The 22,236-nt window shown below is 43.0% G+C and overlaps 1 protein-coding gene across 1 annotated transcript in view; it reads left to right on the top strand.

Moving 5' to 3' along the window:
• The window catches only part of LOC117519072 (cytochrome P450 2J2-like), a 32,155-nt gene extending 26,280 nt beyond the window's left edge, over positions 1-5,875 (top strand). Inside the window, 4 exon segments of the mRNA XM_034180376.1 lie at positions 3,719-3,860; positions 3,974-4,161; positions 4,249-4,390; positions 5,437-5,875. Coding sequence (XP_034036267.1) covers positions 3,719-3,860; positions 3,974-4,161; positions 4,249-4,390; positions 5,437-5,612 — 648 coding nt within the window. The 3' untranslated portion in view covers positions 5,613-5,875.
• The last annotated feature ends 16,361 nt before the right edge of the window (positions 5,876-22,236 follow it).

The following is a 22,236-nucleotide window of genomic DNA, read 5'->3' as shown; positions in this document are numbered from 1 at the left end:
GTATATTACCTATTCTCAATCGCGTTGGAAATTTGTTCAACAAAATCCATTACAGCCAATGAAGTAGTGCAATTTTTTTTCTAAAACCGTATTGCTGCTCGCTCAGGATATGATGTTTAACTAAGATATCATTTAACCTCATTACAAATACCTTTTCCAAAGTTTTTGAAAATTGTGGTAAGAGAGACATTGGCCTATAATTTGTAAAAAAAAAACATGTTTGTCACCAGATTTGAACAATGTATCACTTTAGCAATTTTCATTTTGAAAGGAAATTTCCCAGTCATTAATGACAAATTACAGATATATGTTAAAGGCTTAACAATACAATCAACAATATTTTTAACCAAAAACATATCAAAATTGTCACTGTCAGCTGATTTTTTTCCCTTAAGTTTATGAACTATGTCAATAATCTCTTTTTTATCCGTTTCTTTAATGAACATTGAATCCAGAACTGTTTTAATTGTTTTGCTGTAATCCAAAGACCACGTAAGATATAATTGAATTTGCTAAATTTTTTTGCGCATGTTAACAAAATAACCATTAAAATGATCTGCTATACCTTTCTTTTCTTTAACAATTATAGCAGTATTTGTATAAAAATAAGTAGGATATTCTTTAACAACTTTTTACTTATTTATGATTTCATTTAAAAACTTCCAAGTACTCTTTATATTTGTTTTATTTTTTCCAATTAATCACTGTAGTACTGCCTTTTACATGATCATATTAAGTTAATTAGTTTGTTTTTATATGTCTTATATCTTCTCTCAGCTTCATTTGTTCTAAATTTTAGAAACTGCTTGTACAAAAAAATCTTTTTACATGCATTCTGAAGTCCCTTAGTGATCCAAAGTTTATCAATATTTTGCTTATTTCCAACTTTTGACACAAAAGGTCAATGTTTATCATATAACTTGGAAATAATAGAAATTAATGATTCATGAGATTCATCTACATCCTCCGTATAAATGTCACTCTAGTTTTGATGTAATAAATCCATTCTAATATTTTCCATAGTATCCTTTGTTATTTTCCTTGTGAAGTTTGTAATGTTACTGTTGTCAGTTTTATCAACTAATAAATTAAAAGCAACAAAAACAGGCAAATGGTCACTGATATCACTGATGAGTAGTCCACTCGTTATATTTCCCATGGTAATATTTGCCAATATATTATGAATAAGTGTTGATGTATTCCTAGTTATCCTAGTTGGATGAGTAATCACTGGATACAATCCCATACAAAACACACAATTTATACATTCATCTATATGTAATTGACTATGAGGATTTAGAAAATCTATATTAAATCTCCACAGATAAAGAAAAGCTTTAAAAAAAAGAGTTGTACATAAAAAAATGAGACCTGTAGTTAGAATGTGACATAAAGCAGGTAGCAACAAATGTTTCTCAGCTCAAGGCTCTATGATCAGTGGCTGAGGGCACCAATGCTTTGAATCAGTATGTGTCAGTATTTATACAACATAGCATCTCTCTCCTGCTCCCAATTTCTCTCATGCATGTGATAATATTATGCCTTTCAGTAAACAAAGGCACGTTCAGCCTGTAAGTAAATTCAGTGACACCTACTCCTAATTTCCATCATCTATTCAGATTCCACTAACCATCCAGCAGGTGGCAATGTTTATTAGTTGTCAGACAGCTTTATATAACAGCTGAGTGGATCCATTTACCATGCACATTTTGTTCCCATACGTTTTGTACCATTGCATGCTGTGAACCCCACCCACCCACACACACACACACACAGTAGTGGGGGTGGCATTTAGCTAAACATGCCAGAGTTTGTTTTGCTGACACAAGACAATTTAAATGAGCTAACTGGCAGTGCTAATTCTTCTAACACACACACACACACACACAAAAACCCACTACATGATAAGCCATCTGGAGCCATGAAGAGCTGTTAGGATGAAAAGCTGGACAAATATGTGACATGATTTTTCACTGGATGGAGGAAGCACACAAAATTTTGTTTTCTTTTTTTGGAAGTATCATGGACTATCTTTCCAAGTTGACTGAGAACAATTTTGGATGCCTATTTAAAGTTTGTGTTGGACTGTTGATGTCAAAGCACCAGTGGAACACCAAAATGTAAGTCCCGTTTATATTAACTGATAGAATATCAAATGACAATCATCTATTTTAGCTGTTATATGAATCAAATAAAGAATGTTTTTACATTCTTTCAGTGTAATGAATATTTAATTCGGTGAAAGCTGAAATGTACCATTCAACTCAGCTTCGGCTTGTTGAATGGAACATCCAGCTCGACAGTGATCGTCTACTGATTGTTTTCGTGATGATAATGTGAACGGCCACACATTTTCTCAGTGCCAAAGGAGCGGAGTTAGATGTTTGTGTGTGTCAACTGGAATTTGGCCAACACTAGCTGCAAGAGGATATGATGGGCTCTCACAGCGCACACTCTGTCTTTCAGCCGCTGATGTGCGCAAATAGTTGTAGCAATAGGTGTACGAGGCATTGGAGGAAGCTACGATTTTACATGTTTTGCATACAATTCCACCAAATTTGCACTATGTGTGAAGGGGCCCATACATTAAACAAAGCGAACTTTGGAAAGATCAGGTTCATCAAAGTTAAAGGTGTTAACCCCCAAAATTTGAATCAGCTGCGAATCATGAATTATCTGCAAACTGTGAATTTTCTCAAAACGTGAACACGTGTCGTAAAATGTAAATATCATTCATGATAGATATATATTTTTTCAGTTTACGTAGTTACTATTACTGCAGGAAATCATGATCATCTCTACAGCTAGAGAGGTCAGGAGGTGATCGCCCTCTTCTGGTGTCAAGTGCCCAGCCCCCCTGGGGGTGTCCTACTCTGGGGACAGTGTCAGGTGAGGAGTTTGACTGAGACGGCCCACCTGTCAAACTCACAGAGGACAGAAACCTCCCCCTCCAGTAAACGGCTCAATACTCTTAAGAGAAACTGTAGAAAAACAAATAACACTAGATTCTAACCTTAGGAAGGTAGACAATGAGCTACGACCTTATTTTATCCATATGAGCCGCCCTCAATTTTTGCACATTTTTCCAAACTGAGTGCTGTAGTATAACCAGCAGGACCCCACTGATGTGTGGAGAAATGTTTGTGTCACTACACCATACAACACTGATGTTATTGAAAATTTAAACGATGAAAAATTCTTCAAAGTTTTTCACAATGACATTTTAAAGCAGCCTTAGGTTCCTCTGCACTCCTGGCCAAGAAGAGGAGCCTTGGAGTTTGTCTACTCTGTGTTCTGTCTTCTTACCACTGGTGTCAAACTGTTCTTTTCTCATCCTGTGCTTCTGGCTGCTCTGCATTGTGGGGTTATCTGACATTGTTTCTGGCTCCACCACCGAACCCTGACAGCAAGTTTATTATTAATCATTTGTAATTTTATATATTTTATTTAAATTGTCCTTACAAATGTATTAATACCTGTAGTTATTACCTCAATGAAGGTGTTATACAAATAATTAACATTTGAACATTGAGCAGCAGAGGTGTAAAAAGTATGGAACACAATTAATTATCCAAATGTAATAAATAAAGCAGGTACAGACTGAGACTGAATTCTTTACAGATTTGCAGTGCCAAATGTCATTTTTCAAAAGGTTTAAACTTGATAAAATAATTTTGTGTATACAACAAATAACATTATTTCATATCAACATTACCAGATGAAAGATGATCCTCAGGCTGGCTTCAATGAAGAAACTCTGTTGTTTTGTACGCTTGACTTTATTGAAGCTGGGACAGAAACTACTGCTACAACTTTACGATGGGCCCTCGTATACATAATGAACTACCCGGAGATACAGGGTAACTACTCTATATTCATCATTTGTGCTACTTCAACTGTTTCCATGTACTGATAATTTTCCGGCACTTCAGTTGATTAAGGTTGACTGTAGTGACTCTGCTTCCTCACCCAGAGAAAGTCCAGGCAGAGATAGACAGAGTGATTGGACAGTCTCGTCCACCCACAATAACTGACAGGCCCAACATGCCCTACACCGATGCTGTCATCCATGAGACTCAAAGGATGGGAAATATTGTGCCCCTTGGATTCCCAAAAATGGCCAATAAAGACTCAACACTGGGAGGATACTTCATACCAAAGGTAATGGGTATTAAGGAACAGAGGACAGAATTTCATATCAATAGTAAATTGTTTGACTATTTTTACAATTCACAATCTTTTCACCAGGGAACGGCACTTACTGTAAACCTTTCATCTGTGCTGTTTGATAAGAATGAGTGGGAGACACCAGAGATATTTAACCCTGGCCATTTCTTGGACTCAGAGGGCCATTTCCGCAGAAGGGAAGCATTCCTACCATTTTCAGCAGGTCTCTTTTAGACTCTATTTTCAATTGTGTCCAATGTATGTAGACCAGTGTTTGAACAGGTGAAAGTGAAATTGCTAAAACTCAGATGATTTAAGAGTGAAACATCTTCAGGCCAAAATGGAATTGATATGGTAATGGTAAAATATCAGGTGCACCTAAAAATATTCAATCTTAGTTTATTGTTTGGTGAGGAGGTGTAGGAAACCTTCTTGTGCATGATTACTATTATTATTAGTATTTTTTTGTTTGTTTTGTTATTGAGCCACTCGTTGGATCTGTTCCTGCAGCAGAGTCCATTCCACATCTGTTACAGAAATCATCTAATCCAGCAAGTGGGTCCAGACACATCTTGGACAGAGAGAAAATGAAAACAGAATCAGTCGGCCAGAAAAACTACACTTAAGACATAATTCGTCAGCATTAAGCAGAAGAAATACTAAGGTGATCGCCGGCCACTAGCCCTAAGCTTCACTAACAGACCCAGACTTTAGATAAAGTTGAGGCCGAGACCCACTCTGTTTACTAATGAAATAAATTTAAAAGGGTAGGAAGTATAGTACCATGCTATGCCAGTATGCTAGCCATACGAGAGGGAGAATAAGTGCGTCTTAAGTCTGGACTTGAAAGTCTCTACAGAATCTGTTTTATTTATGCAGGGAGATCATTCCACAAAACGGGCATGATAAGAGAAAGCTCTGTGACCCGCAGGCTTTTTATTCAACCTAGATACATAAAGTAGTCCTGCACCCTGAGAACGCAGAGCCCGGGCTGGTACGTAGGGTTTGACTAGATTAGCAAAGTAAGGAGGTGCCAGTCCGTGAATAATTTAACAGGTTAATAGAAGAACCTTAAAATCTGATCTCACAGAGACAGGAAGCAAGTGAAGAGATGCCAAAATGGGTAATGCCAAAATGCATAATGCCTTTTACTCTTTGATTAAATTAGGATTTGTAACCGTTTGATCCAAAAGCCATGACATTATTTCCACGACCACATGAATTAGCATGAATGTGCTAACCTTAGCGACTGTCATTTGTTCTCCATAGGTAAGCGTGTGTGTATTGGGGAACATCTGGCCAGAATGGAGCTGTTTCTTTTCTTTACCTCACTACTCCAACACTTCACCTTATCTCCTGTTCCTGGAGAAATGCCCAGTATGAAAGGTGTGCTGGGTTTCACCAATTCTCCTGAAGTCTTCAAGATGGTGGCCAAACCTCGGTGATCCACTTCAGCTCTTCACATCCCAAACAGAAATTGTGATGCCTCTAATGGTTCACTTTGGAATTTTTCTACAGCATCAGTGGTGTATATAAAATAAACAAATATATTCAATATTAAGACCAGAAAGTAAATAAAGGTAACTGAGCATCTGACTCTCCGCTCTGCCCATGATGCTACATATTGTCAGGGTCAGAAGTATGGAAATCAGTCATGCCATGTTGTCACTGTTTATAGGTCTCCTGGCCCATATTCTGAATTTTTTAGATGAATTTGGTGCATTCATCTCTAGCCTGTCAGCTAGTGTGGACAACATTTTGATTATTGGTGATTTTAATATTCACATAAATAAGCCCTCTGATCCCCTTTGCAATTCATTTATGGAACTTGTGGATGCGCTGGGATTCCAGCAATGTATTCAGGATTCAACACATACTAGTGGAAATACCCTTGATCTGGTACTCACACGTGGCCTTGCTGTCACAAACATTGACATTTTGCCTCTTGCCTCTGTGATCTCTGACCACTCATTTGTTAGGTGTGCATTTATGTTGCCGCGCCTAGTGGATCGAAAGCCTTGTCTTTCTTTGTGGCGACGCATTACTCCTTCAATTATGATAGAACTCGAAGCCAGACTGCCTGAAATTTTGGCCTCGGGGTTAGAGAATATTCAATCAGTAGATAGTCTTGCGGATGGCTTGAACTCAGCGCTCAAGGCCACACCGGACAAGGTTGCGCCTCTTCTCTTGAGGACACGCCTTCCCAAGGCATACTCACCTTGGTTTAATGGTTACCTGCGTGACCTTAGGCAGAAGGCTCGAGGTTTTGAATGGAAATGGCGTAGTTCTAAGTTAGAGGTGTTCCATCTTGCATGGCAAGATGCTGTCTTGGATTATAAGCAGGCACTACTGGCTACAAAGCGTGCCTATTATTCTGATTTGATTAATAAAAATAAGCATAATTCCAAGTTTTTGTTTGAAACTGTAGCACTTCTTATTCATGGACAGCCACCTGTTATTCACTCTCCTTTCTCAGCACAGGACTTCTTGGATTACTTCGAGAAGAAAATTGAGGATATTAGGTTGAGTATATCTCAGCAGGCTTTGGCCCAACCACTGCATACTGCTGTGGAGGTGGATGCGCCCACTGAGGTGGTATCCAGATTTACAGATTTTGATGGTATCTCGCTATGCGCACTGACGAAGCTCGTGACGTCTACTAAAAGCACAACCTGTTTAATTGATCCTATACCAACAAAACTTTAAGGACCTGTGGCCCATTCTTGGACCAACTGTGCTGGAAATTATAAATCTCTCATTAACTTCTGGATCTGTTCCTAAGTGTTTTAAGTCTGCAGTGATCAAACCATTACTTAAAAAATCTAATCTCGACCCTAGTGTATTGAAGAATTATAGAGCGATATCAAATCTGTCATTTTGTTCTAAAATCCTGGAAAAAGTGGTCTCGCGACAGCTCGTGGACTACCTCACTGAGAATAATCTTTTTGAGCCACTGCAGTCTGCTTTTAGAAAATTTCACTCCACAGAGACAGCACTTACTAAAGTAGTGAATGACCTTTTGCGAGCAATGGACTCGGATATCACTACGGTCCTGGTGCTGCTGGATCTTAGTGCTGCATTTGACACTGTGGATTACCATATTCTACTCAGTAGGCTGGAGAATCACTTTGGGATTACTGGAACTGCTCTTGCATGGTTGACGTCGTACCTGTCCAGTCGTTCCTACTGTGTATTGTGTAATGGAACCTCCTCCGATCGTAGAGACATGAAGTTTGGGGTTCCTCAGGGATCCGTTTTGGGCCCCTTGCTTTTTTCTCTTTATGTAGCACCCCTCAGGAATATATTGCGGCATTTTGGGATTCCCTTTCATTGCTATGCTGATGACATCCTTGGAAGATTGTCTTGCATCAGTAAGAAGTTGGATGTCTAGTAACTTCCTACTTTTAAATTCTGATAAGACTGAAGTTATGGTTTTTGGTCCAGCGAGATATCGGCATCAATTTGATCAGCTAGCATTTAGCTTAGGTCCGTGTGTTATACATCATACGGATAAAGTGAGGAACCTTGGAGTAATTTTTGATCCTGCGTTGTCCGTTGATCTCCACATTAGAGACATTACAAGGACTGCCTTCTTCCATTTGCGAAATATAGCGAGGATTCGTCCTATTCTGTCTATGGCTGATGCTGAGACTTTGATTCATGCGTTTGTCTCTTCTAGATTGGATTAGATCTATTGTAATGCTCTATTCTCTGGCTTACCGCAGTCCAGGATCAGGGGTCTTCAATTGGTTCAGAATGCTGCTGCCAGACTTTTGACACGGAGCAGAAAGTTTGACCACATTACGCCAATCTTGGCGTCCCTGCACTGGCTTCCTGTTTCTGCAAGATCGGATTTTAAAGTACTGATTTTAGTTTATAAAATTGTTCATGGACTTGCACCTCCCTATCTGGCTGACTTGATAAGCCCCTATGTACCAGCTCGGGCCTGCGTTCTCAGGGTGCAGGACTTCTGTGTGTTCCCAGGGTGAATAAAAAGTCTGCCGGTCACAGAGCTTTTTCCTATCGTGCCCCAGCTCTGTGGAACGATCTGCCGGCACACATTCGGCAGTCGGACACTGTGGAGACCTTTAAATCACGTTTAAAGACTCATTTATTTTCCCTGTTTTATCGTTAGTGTTGTGATGTGTTTTTAATCTTGTATTCTTTTACTGCTGTCTTTCTTTTATGGTTGTTTTTATTGTGTTTTAAATTTTTAATTGTTTTTTATGTTGTGAAGCGCCTTGAGATGATTTTGTCGTGAACTGGCGCTATATAAATTAATACATTTGAATTTGAATTTGTAACATCAAATTTAGGTGCATGTGACAATAGCGAGGTTTTCACTTGTTATGCCAAGATAAGCATATTAAAAGTTAATACGTATATGTTGCAGACATGAACGAGCGAAGCTCTTCAGCAACTCACCGTGTCATTTTGGTCCTTTAGACTTTTTTCAGTAAATGCCTCTGGGAAGCATCAGCATGGCTAAAAGCCTTCAGCTTCTGGGGAGCTTCACACCCCCCAGACCCCACTAACTACAGCCCTCTTAACCCCCTGCCACTTTAAGCATTTTTTAAATGTAGATGTAAATTAATATTCAAACTTTTCAGCTAGTTGACAGTAGGGCTGCGCAATATGGCCAAATTATCGTATCTCAATATTGAAACCAAATATTATATCTCTGTCGATATGATATACGACATGACTATGATTTCATACAAAGTGTGGCAGCAGTGAAAATTAAGCATTCTTAAACAAAACAGCAATGATACCACTCATGGAAAAATTAGTATTTCACACATTCTAATTTGTTTATGCCATTTTACATGCAAGAAATACAAAAATATATATATAAAAAAAATACATTTAAATGATCTTCCTTTAACTCTAACTGAAAGCAAATCTCTAAAGCTTGACATAAATTAATTAAAAATTTAAAAGCCAAGATGATGGGTTCCATAACTAATGCCACACTTTGGTATAATACCTGTAAATAATAACCAGATTTATTGCCAGTTTTCTTGGATACACAAACATTTCCAAGTCACTGAATATGTCTTGGACTTTATTTACATTAATTATGAAATACAAAATTTGCTTCAGATGTACCTTCTGGCAAATTCTTCCTGAACTTTCAGGTCTTTTTAAGAAAATCTTCCTCTACATCACTTCATCTGGAAGCTGTATTTTATATTTTTAATTAATTTATATCAAGTTGTAGAGATTTGCTTTCAGTTTAAGGAAGATATTTTTAATTATTATTTTTTGTATTTAAAATGGCATAAACAAATTAAAATGTCTGAAATCGCAAGTGTTCCAATACTTTTGAGGGCAATTGAGAAGCACTCAGGGGCAGGTGTATTTTTAAGTGAAATGCATCATTCTGGTGTCACTCAGAGAGCAACATTAAGAGGTTCTTTTAAAAAGTCCATCAAATAGCAAAATTAAGAGGTTATTAAAAGAAGTTGTTCCAGGCCTTATTGGACTTATTCAACTAAACATATTCTTTTGATTGTGTTTCTTTACTAACTGACTAACAAAAATAACTAAACTAATTGTCTTTACTTATCAGTAAAATACTAAACTTCTAGATGTGTTGTGCTGTTGAATGTAACCGCTGTGAAACAATCATTAAATAAGGTGTTACTGATGTAATTCACCGGCTTTTGGTCACCGCTCTCACAACACAACAGCACTGTGGTGAAGGCCAGAGCTTTTATACAGAACAGAAGAGGAATAAAGTAGCTATATTTCATTGAGCCCGAGGATCTTACATCTCATAGAAGCCAACAGAGCATGAATCAGCTGGCTGTGTACTAGTTTTGTTAATCTAAAATTGCCTGAGAATGTTACGGTTCGGACGAGCGTGGAGGACGAACCCAAAAGCAGGGAGTAGAAAAGGGACATTAGAAAAAGGATTTATTTTACAATGGATTATGTACAGAGGAAAAAATGATATGCAGGGGCATAGTCTAGCCGGGTGGAGACGGGCCCACACGGCGGTGGAACCAGGGGATCCGCATTTCTGTCAACTTCGGTTCGGATGTGGAGGATTCTGAGCCAGGTGGCCGCCACAAGCTGTCGATGAGGCTGGGGAAGAGATACAGATGGTGAGTGCTGAGCCAGTCACTTCCAGAAGTGGTTCACCCAGTCAATCAGTGACAACTTATCACAGGTGGTCCAGATAAGCAAGCAGTTAGACAGAATGATTCAGTTCAGTTTCTTCTAGTAGATCTTTATCAGGAAAAGTTCACAGTTCAGTGTGTATGATATTCCAGGCAAGGTTCAGTGTGCAGCAGCTCAAATGAGCAAAAGGAGAGCAAACACTAAATTTGGCAGATGTGGAGCGTGGGAGCTCCATAACAGGCGACAGATGAGTCTTGGTAGCAACAGGTTGCGTCAGAGATAAGCTGCGGCTCTTTCAGGCTGGTGTGTGGAAAACACAGCGAAAAATATACAAGCATGAACAAAATGACCAGTGTTACCATAGAAGGTTTGCAGAGTTTCTGGCGAAGATGGAACGAGGAGCCGGGGTTCATATGCTGATGCTGATTGGATGTGAATCAGGTGTGTCGATCAGCCTGCGACGTGCCACCTGTGCAGGAGAGGGAGAGAGGAGCAGCAGCAGAACAGAACAGGCAGCCCACAACAGAGAAACATGTATACATAAGGCAACCCGAATTAAAGGAGAACTGCCAGTGCCACTTTTAACAACCTGGGCCTAATTTCTGGCATAAAATATGGTCTTTTACTCACCAATATAACTTTATTGGATGTGTTCAGGTTCAAATCAAAGATTTTTGTTCTTCTACTAAGATGGAAAAGAACTTTTTGTAGTACACAGTGCCAACTACTGTACAGGAGGGACCTAGCAGTCAATATGTGTCACCGATTTCAAAATACAGCTGGCTCTTTTCAACCAGATGTGCAGTGCTGTGACATGTCAATCACCTGGTGTGGCACCTGGGGTGTCCAATCAGATTTCAGGGGAGTCCAGTGCCATCCTTGTCTCCCCTCTAGCTCCTCCCATGCCAGGAATTGTTCAACATTTGACATTTCCTGTTTCACTGTGGACTCAAAATTTGCCACTTCCTGTTTCAGTCTAAGCTTGCCACTGAATTCCCACGAGATCTCTTCTATTGTCATTAAAGGAAGTGTTCAACATTTGGCATTTCCTGTTTCACTGTGGACTCAAAATATGGCACTTCCTGTTTGGGGCACAGTGTACCATGAGCGACGTTTGTGCCACTGCATGTCGCTTCGCTCATATTAAACATCCAGTTAAAAGAGCAGAAGTTGGAAATCCAAATTTGGTTGCAAGACACATATGCATCTATTACATTATTACAGTATTTTTGTCTTTTGCAGATAAAGTCTTTGCATATTGTACATCACACACACACACACACACACACACACACACACACACACACACACACACACACACACACACACACACACACACACACACACACACACACACACACACACACACACTTTACATACATAGAACCTGTAGACTGCCAACACAATGGAAATCAAATGAAAATGCAGATACTGATTTTTCTCGAGTTATTTATTACTGTACAACAGAAATAGCAAATGCTTTTCTTTCCTCCTTTCTCTTTCAAATAGCTATTTATAATTGTTATTACTAGTGCAGTGCCCATAGGAAGTTTGTATTCCTACAGAAAATTGGGAGATAAATAACATTTTAAAAAGACCATCACCAGATCAATACAGCATAATAATGCCAAATTCCACCACCAGACCAAATTAATTCTAAATAAAGTGTTGTGAAATGTCATCACCTGAATGCAGCACTTCCAAATGTCACCAGCTGTAATATAAATTATAAAAATCACTCACTCACTCATCTTCAACCGCTTACTCCAATTAAGGGTTGCATGGGGCTGGAGTCTATCCCAGCAGTCATAGGGCATGAGGCAGGGTACACCCTGGACAGGATGCCAGTCTGTCGCAGGGCCACATATAGACAAACACAATATCGTAAAAATCATAACCAATGAATTTACCTGTACAGTATTTAGCACAGTGCTTTACTTTTTCCTCAAACTATAGCTTGTTATTTTTGAATGGTTATCTATTAAAGAGTAAAAACGGAAGAAAATCAATTGTAAGGCCTGAAAGAAGTTTCTGTAGGAAGTCTTTTAACCATAAGGTCACATGAGAGGGGTAGGTGTTGGCTTTTTAAATACTTGAAAGACACTGGATTTGTCGAGAGGATTTAGTCGTGCTATAACAGACTGAGGCAGAAGGTGGCTGCAGTGCAACAATCAGGATGCTGGCTGCCATTAAACACCACAGAAGAAGAAACAGTGCACTTGATTTTATCATTATTTTTTTTAAGTTAGCCGTTTTATATGACAAAATAAATGGAACATGAAAACAAGCTTTGACGTAAATCCATATACAAACAGAGGTTTTGCAAGACTGAGATGCCACGGAGGGCACCATCTTGGAAGTACTATTGTTACAATGTCAAAATAAAGGATTTAGAATAAAGGTTTTAGAAATTAATCCCAAAATTTTCATAATAAAGGATACACATATGCATATACACAGATAAATTATAAATAGATGCATGTGGCATGTGACAAAATGAGTTAATGTGCCTGAAGACACTAGAAATTGTTTACTCAGTTAATTTCATTTTAATAGTTTTTCTTCTCTATCAACCTGTGTTTTTAGTTTGATGAATACATCTTGGATTTCCTGCTGTTGAAGGCAGGTTGTGTCCCAAGGTAATAATTTATTTCTAAAAAATTACTCCTTCCACGTTACATTGTGTCACGTTCTTTAATCATGGAAGACTGCCATGTTCTTTATCAATTGAGAAAATGTATTGAAAACTTATATTGATAAAAAAAAAATACAAGTACTGAATACAGAGTTATTGAGTGCTCTTCACCCTGCTGCAGCAAATTCCAGATGTCGGATGTCTGACTCCTCTCTTGGTGGAGTCCACATAGTGGAGGAGATAAGTATGACTTTTGGCCAGAATTGTTCACATGGTGATACAAGCATCAGATTTGGCATGAATGTTCCTCATAAATCAGTGTTTGAGAAAAAAGTGTTGGCCACTTGAAAATCCAATATGTATAGGTATCAAGACAATACAGTGGAGAGAAAGTGTTAAGTCATTATCTATCAGAATACCCACATTTCCTGAAAGCAACATCATGTGAGGACTGATTGCTCTCCTGTCACTCACAATTCCACGCCCCTCTCAATCAAAGCCATGCCCTCCCACGCCAGAATGGGGCCAAAAGTTTGAAACTGAAAAAATAAGATCTGAAAGTGAAAAAAAAGATCTGAAGGTGAAAAAAAGAAATATGAATGAAAATAAATTTGATCAAAAAAATTACAGAGCTGAATCAAAAATTTATTTAAACTGAAAAATATATATATATAGCTTACACTTTTTGTTTTATTTTGATACTACTTTTTAAATTATTATAAAATTCAAGAACAAACATTGAATTTTCAGTTTCAAAATTTATTTTTTCCAATCTTTTTATTTTCAGATTACAAAACTTTAACTTTCAGTTTCAAAATTTATTTTTTCAATCTTTTTTGATTTTCAGATTACAAAACTTTTGGCCTTGATTTAGCTCATAGCGGCCAGGTAGCGGTCGACGGAGAATTACATTGGGTCAAAATTTTAAAATGCTCCAATCATATTGTAAAGTATAACACAGTCTGATCATAAATATTCCAAACAGGTATAGTTTGGACTATCTATGACTGAATGTTATGGAGTTATGGGGTAAAAACAGCAATAATGGTGACAAAGGTCAGTTTCAGTTTGTACAGGGGTCAAAAGTTAAAGTTGGTCCAATTTTTGTAAAATATGATGCAAATTATTGGTTGAGCTATTAGGGTGTCATGCTTAGTTGTCATGTTACAGGGTAACATATGTCACATAGAATCCAATGTACGTTGACATTGTTTGACATTTACTTGGCAAACCAAGCATTCAACACAGTCAAAAGTATTCCATTTATTCATCCTATAACTTATCTCCAAAGTAATTTGAGAAAAACAACTTAGCTCATCACATCCTGCACTTGGAACCGTCTGTTTTCTTTTATTGACGTGGGCATTCCATTTAAGGTCATGACACATACCACTGACTCACTGCAACTTTTGGTGCAGACAGTGCAGCTTTTGCAAGGTTGCATGACAACTGTTCCATAACAGAACTAATATACCTAGGGTATATTAGTATATTAGGGTGGTTCCATAATATGGTGGATGTGATGACGTGTAGCACCAGTGCATGCTTCCAAACAAGACATTTGTAATTATTTATGTTTTTCATGTGTTTTCAAATCTTTTGCAAATACAAAAAACAATTTAAATCACATTTGGTGGATAAACTTGGGGGGATCATCCTCTTGCATGCTCTTGTCAAAGGTCTAAGGTCAAGGTGAAATCAGAAGTCATCATCTAAAATGAATATGTCAAGAACTATAGATGAGATATTTAAATGCAGTTTCCTGCATAGACATCTGCTGTCCTAGGGCTAAAAACCAACATCAGACCTCTGATGACAATGACAACATGTGATGACATCCATTGAAGTCAAAAACTAGCATCAAGACACTGGAAATGTCTGCGTGGCTTGTTTCATGAGTGGTTCTGTACGTGCATTAAACCAAACAGATCATCCATAATAATTCAACATTTACAGAAGGTGTTTATCACCATTTCTTATTATGTACACTTCTCCCACTTCTTTTCTGAAGCGTTTGTACAGATAGTTTGTAACCCTTCTCCATTTAATGTGTAATTAATCAAAGGACACTTTAAAGATATGTACCTGAAATTTTCAAAAGGTCTTCAATAAAATGTGTAACATGAACTCACTGTGTGCAGAAAATCCTTCATGCTATCTTGTCATTTTATTTTAAATTAAAACACATGCAACAAATTGTATTGTCTACCTTTAGTGCTTATGTATTCACTAACAACACACAGCTGTAAGTGTGAATGTGTTCTTGAAGGCAACAGTACATACAACCACCAACCAAGATGAACCATCTGCCCCTAAAAAGACGCGTCATGGTTGAGCATCTCAGGCCAGTAGTATCTGAAACATCACTGCACAACTTACACTCATAATCCAGAAAACAACAGGTGCAGGCATGGATGAACCGTGAAGATATATGGCCCAAAAGGTCATAGGGCGAGATGATTATGCATATAAATTTTGAAATCAGAACGACATGATGGCTTGGTGTTCCAGCACTGTTGCCTAATAACAAGAAGGTTATGGGATTGCTTCCCATCTGATCCTTTCTGTGTGGAGTTTGCATGTTCTGCCCATGCTCATGTGGGTTCCCTTCGGGTGCTCTACCTTCCTACCACTTCCAAAGACATGCAGGTTAGGTGAATAGATGACCCTAAACTGACTTGTTTCCATGGGTATGTGAATGTGTCTGTCTGTTTATATGTGGCCTTGCAATAGACTGGTGTCCTGTCCAGGGTGTCCCCCACCTCACGCCCTATGACTGCTGGGAATTAATTGCTAAATCAATGTATTTTGATTCTCAATTAATGTGTGGAATGGCGACATTACTTCAAAGGTCTTGCAAATGAAAGTTTCAATTGAACACTGTTTTCTAGTTGTCAAGCTGTTGTGTTAAAATATGACAGTATAAATAAGGAAAAAATCTTATGTCCAAACATTGGATTGGTACTCTAAATGTAGAGATAAGATTTTGAATTTAGAAAGTGGTAATGTAATCCGGGGCCCTGTAGTGGAGGGGAGTTGGGAAGGGGACTGTCTACAGGGCCCCAATAGGGAAAAGGCCTTCACAGAGCTTTGGATCTATGGTTTATACTTACACCAATGTGAGTGTCGAGCTTTAGTGGAGGCCCAACATTATATTTGGTTATTGACCTCAAAATATCTAGCAGCGCCACTGACTGTAATTATCAGTTTTTACAAAAGAATGGTTCATCTTAAATACTGTCATTCAGCGACATTTGGCCTGAACTTTAAATGGATGGGGGATACGTGTTAATCCAGTCCAGGGGCATAGCACCAAATTCTGTGCCCAAGGTACTAGCCATATTGAAGGCCCCCTCTCCACTGTTCTGTTTTTTTTTTATTAATGGAAACACCATATTTCTAATGCATAGTCAAACCAGGTCAAAATCATGTATACCTTAGATCACACCTGGGAGTCAGAACCCTTTTTAAAGTTGGGGGGTCTGCGGGACCAAATTGCACCATTTTCTAGAAAAATGCAATTTGGTGCATTCCTATGCATTTTAAAAGACATATACTCCAATGTTAACTTGACTACAAATTAGGGTTAGGCTTGGGAATATAAGATCTACAGTCACAGCAAAATATCTAATTTAACACAATTTTCCAAAATAAGTAATTAAATAAAAGTGTAATTCATGGCTTAACAGTGTGCATGTTGGGAAAGTGTAGGTACACGGACCCACAACAGGGGGCGCAAATGAACGGACAATGGAGGAAGTCAAATAACAACACTTTACTGTTGTGAATGGGCACAACAAACACAACAGATTACAACAATAGACAACAAGCCAAATCACAAAAGGTGTCGTGTGGGCAGGCTCGAAGATAGAAGACGTCTGTCCAAAGCAGAACCGGACGATTTCCTCTGCCACCAGACCCCGGGAATACTGGAGCCGCCAAGCCCCGAACTCCCAGGTGGCCACTGCCTCCGCGTGTCGGACCTGGTACTGCTGGCGAGGAACAAAAAAACAATTAAATGTGGGCGCGTTTGCACCCAGCAATCAACACGGCAGGAAAACTACCTCCACCTCTCGTTGGAAAAGAGTCTGCTATATAATGCACAAAAGTCACAAAAGGTTACTGTCGAAAAGATCTCACGGTCAGCTGAGAACGTTACCTTCCAGGTAGAACGATATCTCGGCAAAGAGGTGGAGACGTCGTCCTGCTGATGTACCCCTGCTGATCAGGTGATTGGTAACAGCTGTTGCAGGTGATGCGTGACAGCTGTCACCCTGGCTGCTCCTGTGAGGCGGCTGCGCACTCTGGTGCCTAGAGCCCGCACTCCAGACAGGGCGCCCTCTGGTGGTGGGCCAGCAGTACCTCCTCTTCTGGCGGCCCACACAACAGGACCCCCCCCTCAACGGGCGCCTCCTGGCGCCCGACCAGGCTTGTCCGGGTGGCGGCGGTAGAAATCGGCCAGGAGGGCCGGGTCCAGGATGAAGCTCCTCTTCACCCAGGAGCGTTCTTCGGGACCGTACCCCTCCCAGTCCACCAAATACTGGAAGCCCCGGCCCATCCTACGGACATCCAAGAGCCGGCGTACAGTACAAGCCGGCTCGCCATCGATGATCCGGGCAGGAGGCGGTGCCGGACCCGGAGTACAGAGGGGTGAGGTGTGATGCGGTTTAACACGGGATACATGAAACACAGGATGGATCCGCAGTGAGGCCGGAAGCTGAAGCCTCACTGCGGCTGGACTGATGACCTTAAGGATCTTGAATGGGCCGATATAACGGTCCTGTAGCTTGGGGGAGTCCACTTTGAGGGGAATGTCCTTTGTGGATAACCACACCTCCTGCCCTGGCCGATACGCAGGGGCCGGGGTCCGCCGACGGTCTGCATGGGCTTTTGCCCTCGTCCGGGCCTTTAGCAAAGCAGAACGGGCGGCACGCCATACCCGACGGCACTTCCGTAGGTGGGCCTGGACCGAGGGCACACCGACCTCTCCCTCAACCACCGGAAACAACGGGGGCTGATACCCCAGACACACCTCAAAAGGGGAGAGGCCGGTGGCTGAAGACACCTGGCTGTTATGGGCATACTCGATCCAGGCCAAATGGGTACTCCAGGCCGCCGGGTGCGCGGCAGTCACGCAGCGCAAGGCCTGTTCCACCTCCTGGTTTACCCGTTCTGCTTGCCCGTTGGTCTGAGGGTGGTACCCGGACGAGAGACTCACCATGGCCCCCAGTTCCCGGCAGAAGCTCCTCCAGACTTGCGAGGAGAACTGGGGACCGCGATCGGAGACGATGTCTGTTGGAATCCCATGCAGCCGGACGACGTGGTGGACCAGGAGGTCCGCTGTCTCCTGGGCTGTTGGGAGCTTCGGGAGGGCCACGAAGTGGGCCGCCTTGGAGAATCGGTCCACTATCGTGAGGATGGTGGTGTTACCCTGGGACGGCGGGAGGCACGTGACAAAATCCAGGCCGATGTGGGACCAGGGGCGATGAGGCACAGGCAGCGGCTGGAGTAGTCCTGATGCCCTGCGATGGTCAGCCTTGCCCCTGGCGCAGGTGGTGCAGGCCTGGATATAATCCCGGACGTCGGCCTCTAGGGACGCCCACCAGAAGCGCTGCCGGACAACTGCCACGGTTCTTCGCACCCCTGGATGACAGGAGAGCTTGGAGCCGTGACAGAAGTCCAGGACTGCAGCCCTAGCTTCTGGTGGGACGTATAGTTTGTTCTTCGGCCCAGTTCCGGGGTCCGGGCTTCGTGCCAGGGCCTCCCGGACGGTTCTCTCTACGTCCCAGGTGAGGGTGGCCACGATAGTGGACTCCGGGATGATGGGTTCCGGTGGATCCGACAACTCTGCTTTGACTTCATCTTCATGTACCCGGGACAAGGCATCCGATCTCTGGTTTTGGTCCCGGGACGGTAGGTGATCCGGAAGTCAAAACGGCCGAAGAACAGTGACCAGCGGGCTTGCCTGGGGTTCAGCCGCTTGGCGGTCCTGATATACTCCAGGTTCCGGTGGTCAGTGAAAACCGCGAATGGCACGGACGTTCCCTCCAACAGATGTCTCCACTCTTCAAGAGCCTCTTTCACCGCAAGGAGTTCTCGATTGCCGACGTCATAGTTCCGTTCGGCCGGGGTCAACCTGCGGGAAAAATAGGCACACGGGTGAAGGACCTTATCGGTCTTCCCGCTCTGGGAAAGCACAGCTCCTATCCCTGAGTCCGAGGCGTCCACTTCAACCACTAACTGGCGACTAGGATCGGGCTGCACCAGAACGGGTGCAGACGAGAAGCGCCGTTTCAACTCCTTGAACGCGGCATCGCAACGATCCGACCAGGTGAAGGGGACTTTTGGTGAGATCAGGGCTGTCAGGGGGCTAACTACCTGACTGTAGCCCTTAATGAACCTCCTGTAGAAATTTGCAAAGCCGAGGAACTGTTGCACCTTCCTACGGCTAGTGGGTTGGGGCCAGTCTCTCACCGCCGCAACCTTGGCCGGATCAGGAGCGACGGAGTTGGGGGAGATGATAAACCCCAGGAAGGACAAAGATGTGCGGTGAAACTCACACTTCTCGCCCTTCACAAACAGCTGGTTCTCCAACAACCGCTGCAGGACCTGACGTACATGCCGGACATGAGTCTCAGGATCCGGAGAAAAGATGAGTATATCGTCTAGATATACGAAGACGAATCGGTGCAGGAAATCCCGCAAGACATCATTAACTACTGCTTGGAACGTCGCGGGGGCGTTTGTGAGGCCGAACGGCATGACCAGGTACTCAAAGTGACCTAAGGGGGTGTTAAATGCCGTCTTCCACTCGTCTCCCTTCCGGATCCGAACCAGGTGATACGCATTTCTAAGATCTAGCTTAGTGAATATTTGGGCTCCATGCAGGGGCGTGAACACTGAATCCAACAGGGGCAACGGGTATCGATTACGAACCGTGATTTCGTTCAGCCCCCTATAATCAATGCATGGACGAAGTCCGCCGTCTTTTTTACCCACAAAAAAGAAAACTGCACCCATCGGGGAGGTGGAATTCCGGATCAACCCGGCGGCTAAAGAGTCCCGGATGTAGGTCTCCATTGATTCGCGCTCAGGTCGTGAGAGGTTGTACAGCCTGCTGGACGGGAACTCAACGCCTGGAACCAAATCAATGGCACAATCGTACGGACGGTGGGGGGGAAGGGTGAGCGCCAGATCCTTACTGAACACATCCACAAAGTCATGGTACTCCACCGGCACCGTCCCTAGATTGGGCGGGACTCTGACCTCCTCCTTAGCCTGGGAACCGGGAGGAACCGAGGAACCTAAACATACCCGATGGCAGGTCTCGCTCCACTGAACCACTACCCCGGACGGCCAATCGATCCGGGGATTGTGTTTTAACATCCAGGGGAACCCTAGAATCACACGGGAGGTGGCAGGAGTCACAAAAAACTCGATCTCCTCCCGGTGATTTCCTGACACCACCAGAGTTACTGGTGGTGTCTTATGTGTGATTGGAGGGAGTAGGGAGCCATCTAGTGCCCGCACCTGCACAGGCGAGGTAAGCGCCACCAGAGGGAGCCCTATCTCCCTGGCCCATCTGCTGTTTAACAGATTCCCTTCAGAGCCCGTGTCCACCAGTGCTGGGGCCTTCAGGGTTAAATCCTCATAAAGGATTGTCACTGGGAGTCGTGTGGCAATATGGGTATGTCCCACGTGAATGTTTTGGCCCACCCCTAACCCAGTGTCTAGGGGCGGGCGTTTGGTGTTTAACCGCTCGGGGCAGTCCCTCACTTGATGCTCTATTGAGCCACAAACAAAGCACGCTCCGCGGGCCAGCCTCCTCTGTCTATCTGGTGCCCTAAATGTGGCCCTACTCGTGTCCATAGCTTCATCAGCAGGGGGAGCTGTCACCACACGGAGCATAGAGGCCGTGGAGCGTGGGGAGGGCGGAACTCGGTCGGAACCGGAAGGGAGAGGGACGATGCGTGCCCGGCCACGCCCTTCGTCTCGTTCCCGACGGCGTTCTTCTAACCGATTGTCTAATCGTATAACGAGATCAATAAGCCCGTCTAAATCCCGCAGTTCGTCCTTGGCCACCAGGTGCTCCTTCAGGACCAACGATAGTCCGTTTACGAAGGCGGCGCGGAGGGCAGTGCTATTCCAGCCGGACCTCACAGCCGCGATGCGGAAGTCGACTGCATAAGCAGCTGCGCTCCGGCGCCCCTGTCTCATTGACAGCAGCACGGCTGAAGCGGTCTCTCCTCTATTTGGGTGATCGAACACTGAACTCCCTCACAAACCCATCATATGTCAGAAGGAGCCGTGAATTTGCTCCCAGAGTGCTGTAGCCCAAGCGCGTGCCTCGCCGCGAAGCAGATTAATCACATAAGCTATCTTACTAGCATCAGTCGCGTACATGACGGGACGTTGTGCGAAGACGAGCAAACACTGCATAAGAAAGTCCGCGCATGTCTCCACACAACCCCTGTACGGTTCTGGAGGGCTTATGTATGCTTCAGGGGAAGGTGGGAGGGGTCGTTGAATGACCTGTGGAACGTCCACTATTGCGCACAGGATCGACAGGAGGGGGAGCCGCAGCAGCGCCCTGAGGGCGCGCTTCCACCTGCGCGGCGAGAGCCTCCACCCTGCGGTTAAGGAGGACGTTCTGCTCGGTCATCAGATCCAGCCGAGCCGTAAAAGCGGTGAGGATTCGCTGCAACTCACCGATCATTCCTCCTCCAGACGCCTGCGCGCCCTGCTCTTCCATTGGCCGTTGAACGGCCGGTCGACGCCCCTCGGGGTCCATGACGTTGGCCGAGATATCCTGTTGGGAAGTGTAGGTACACGGACCCACAACAGGGGGCGCAAATGAACGGACAATGGAGGAAGTCAAATAACAACACTGTTGTGAATGGGCACAACAAACACAACAGATTACAACAATAGACAACAAGCCAAATCACAAAAGGTGTCGTGTGGGCAGGCTCGAAGATAGAAGACGTCTGTCCAAAGCAGAACCGGAACCACACGATTTCCTCCGCCACCAGACCCCGGGAATACTGGAGCCGCCAAGTCCCGAACTCCCAGGTGCCACTGCCTCCGCGTGTCGGACCTGGTACTGCTGGCGAGGAACAAAAAAACAATTAAATGTGGGGCGCGTTTGCACCCAGCAATCCACACGGCAGGAAAACTACCTCCACCTCTCGTTGGAAAAGAGTCTGCTATATAATGCACAAAAGTCACAAAAGGTTACTGTCGAAAAGATCTCACGGTCAGCTGAGAACATTACCTTCCAGGTAGAACGATATCTCGGCAAAGAGGTG

Source organism: Thalassophryne amazonica, chromosome 10 (assembly GCF_902500255.1).
Source record: "Thalassophryne amazonica chromosome 10, fThaAma1.1, whole genome shotgun sequence".
Lineage (NCBI taxonomy): Eukaryota > Metazoa > Chordata > Actinopteri > Batrachoidiformes > Batrachoididae > Thalassophryne > Thalassophryne amazonica.
The sequence above is the reverse complement of the archived record's forward strand: the minus strand, read 5'-3'. Positions and strand labels throughout refer to the sequence as shown.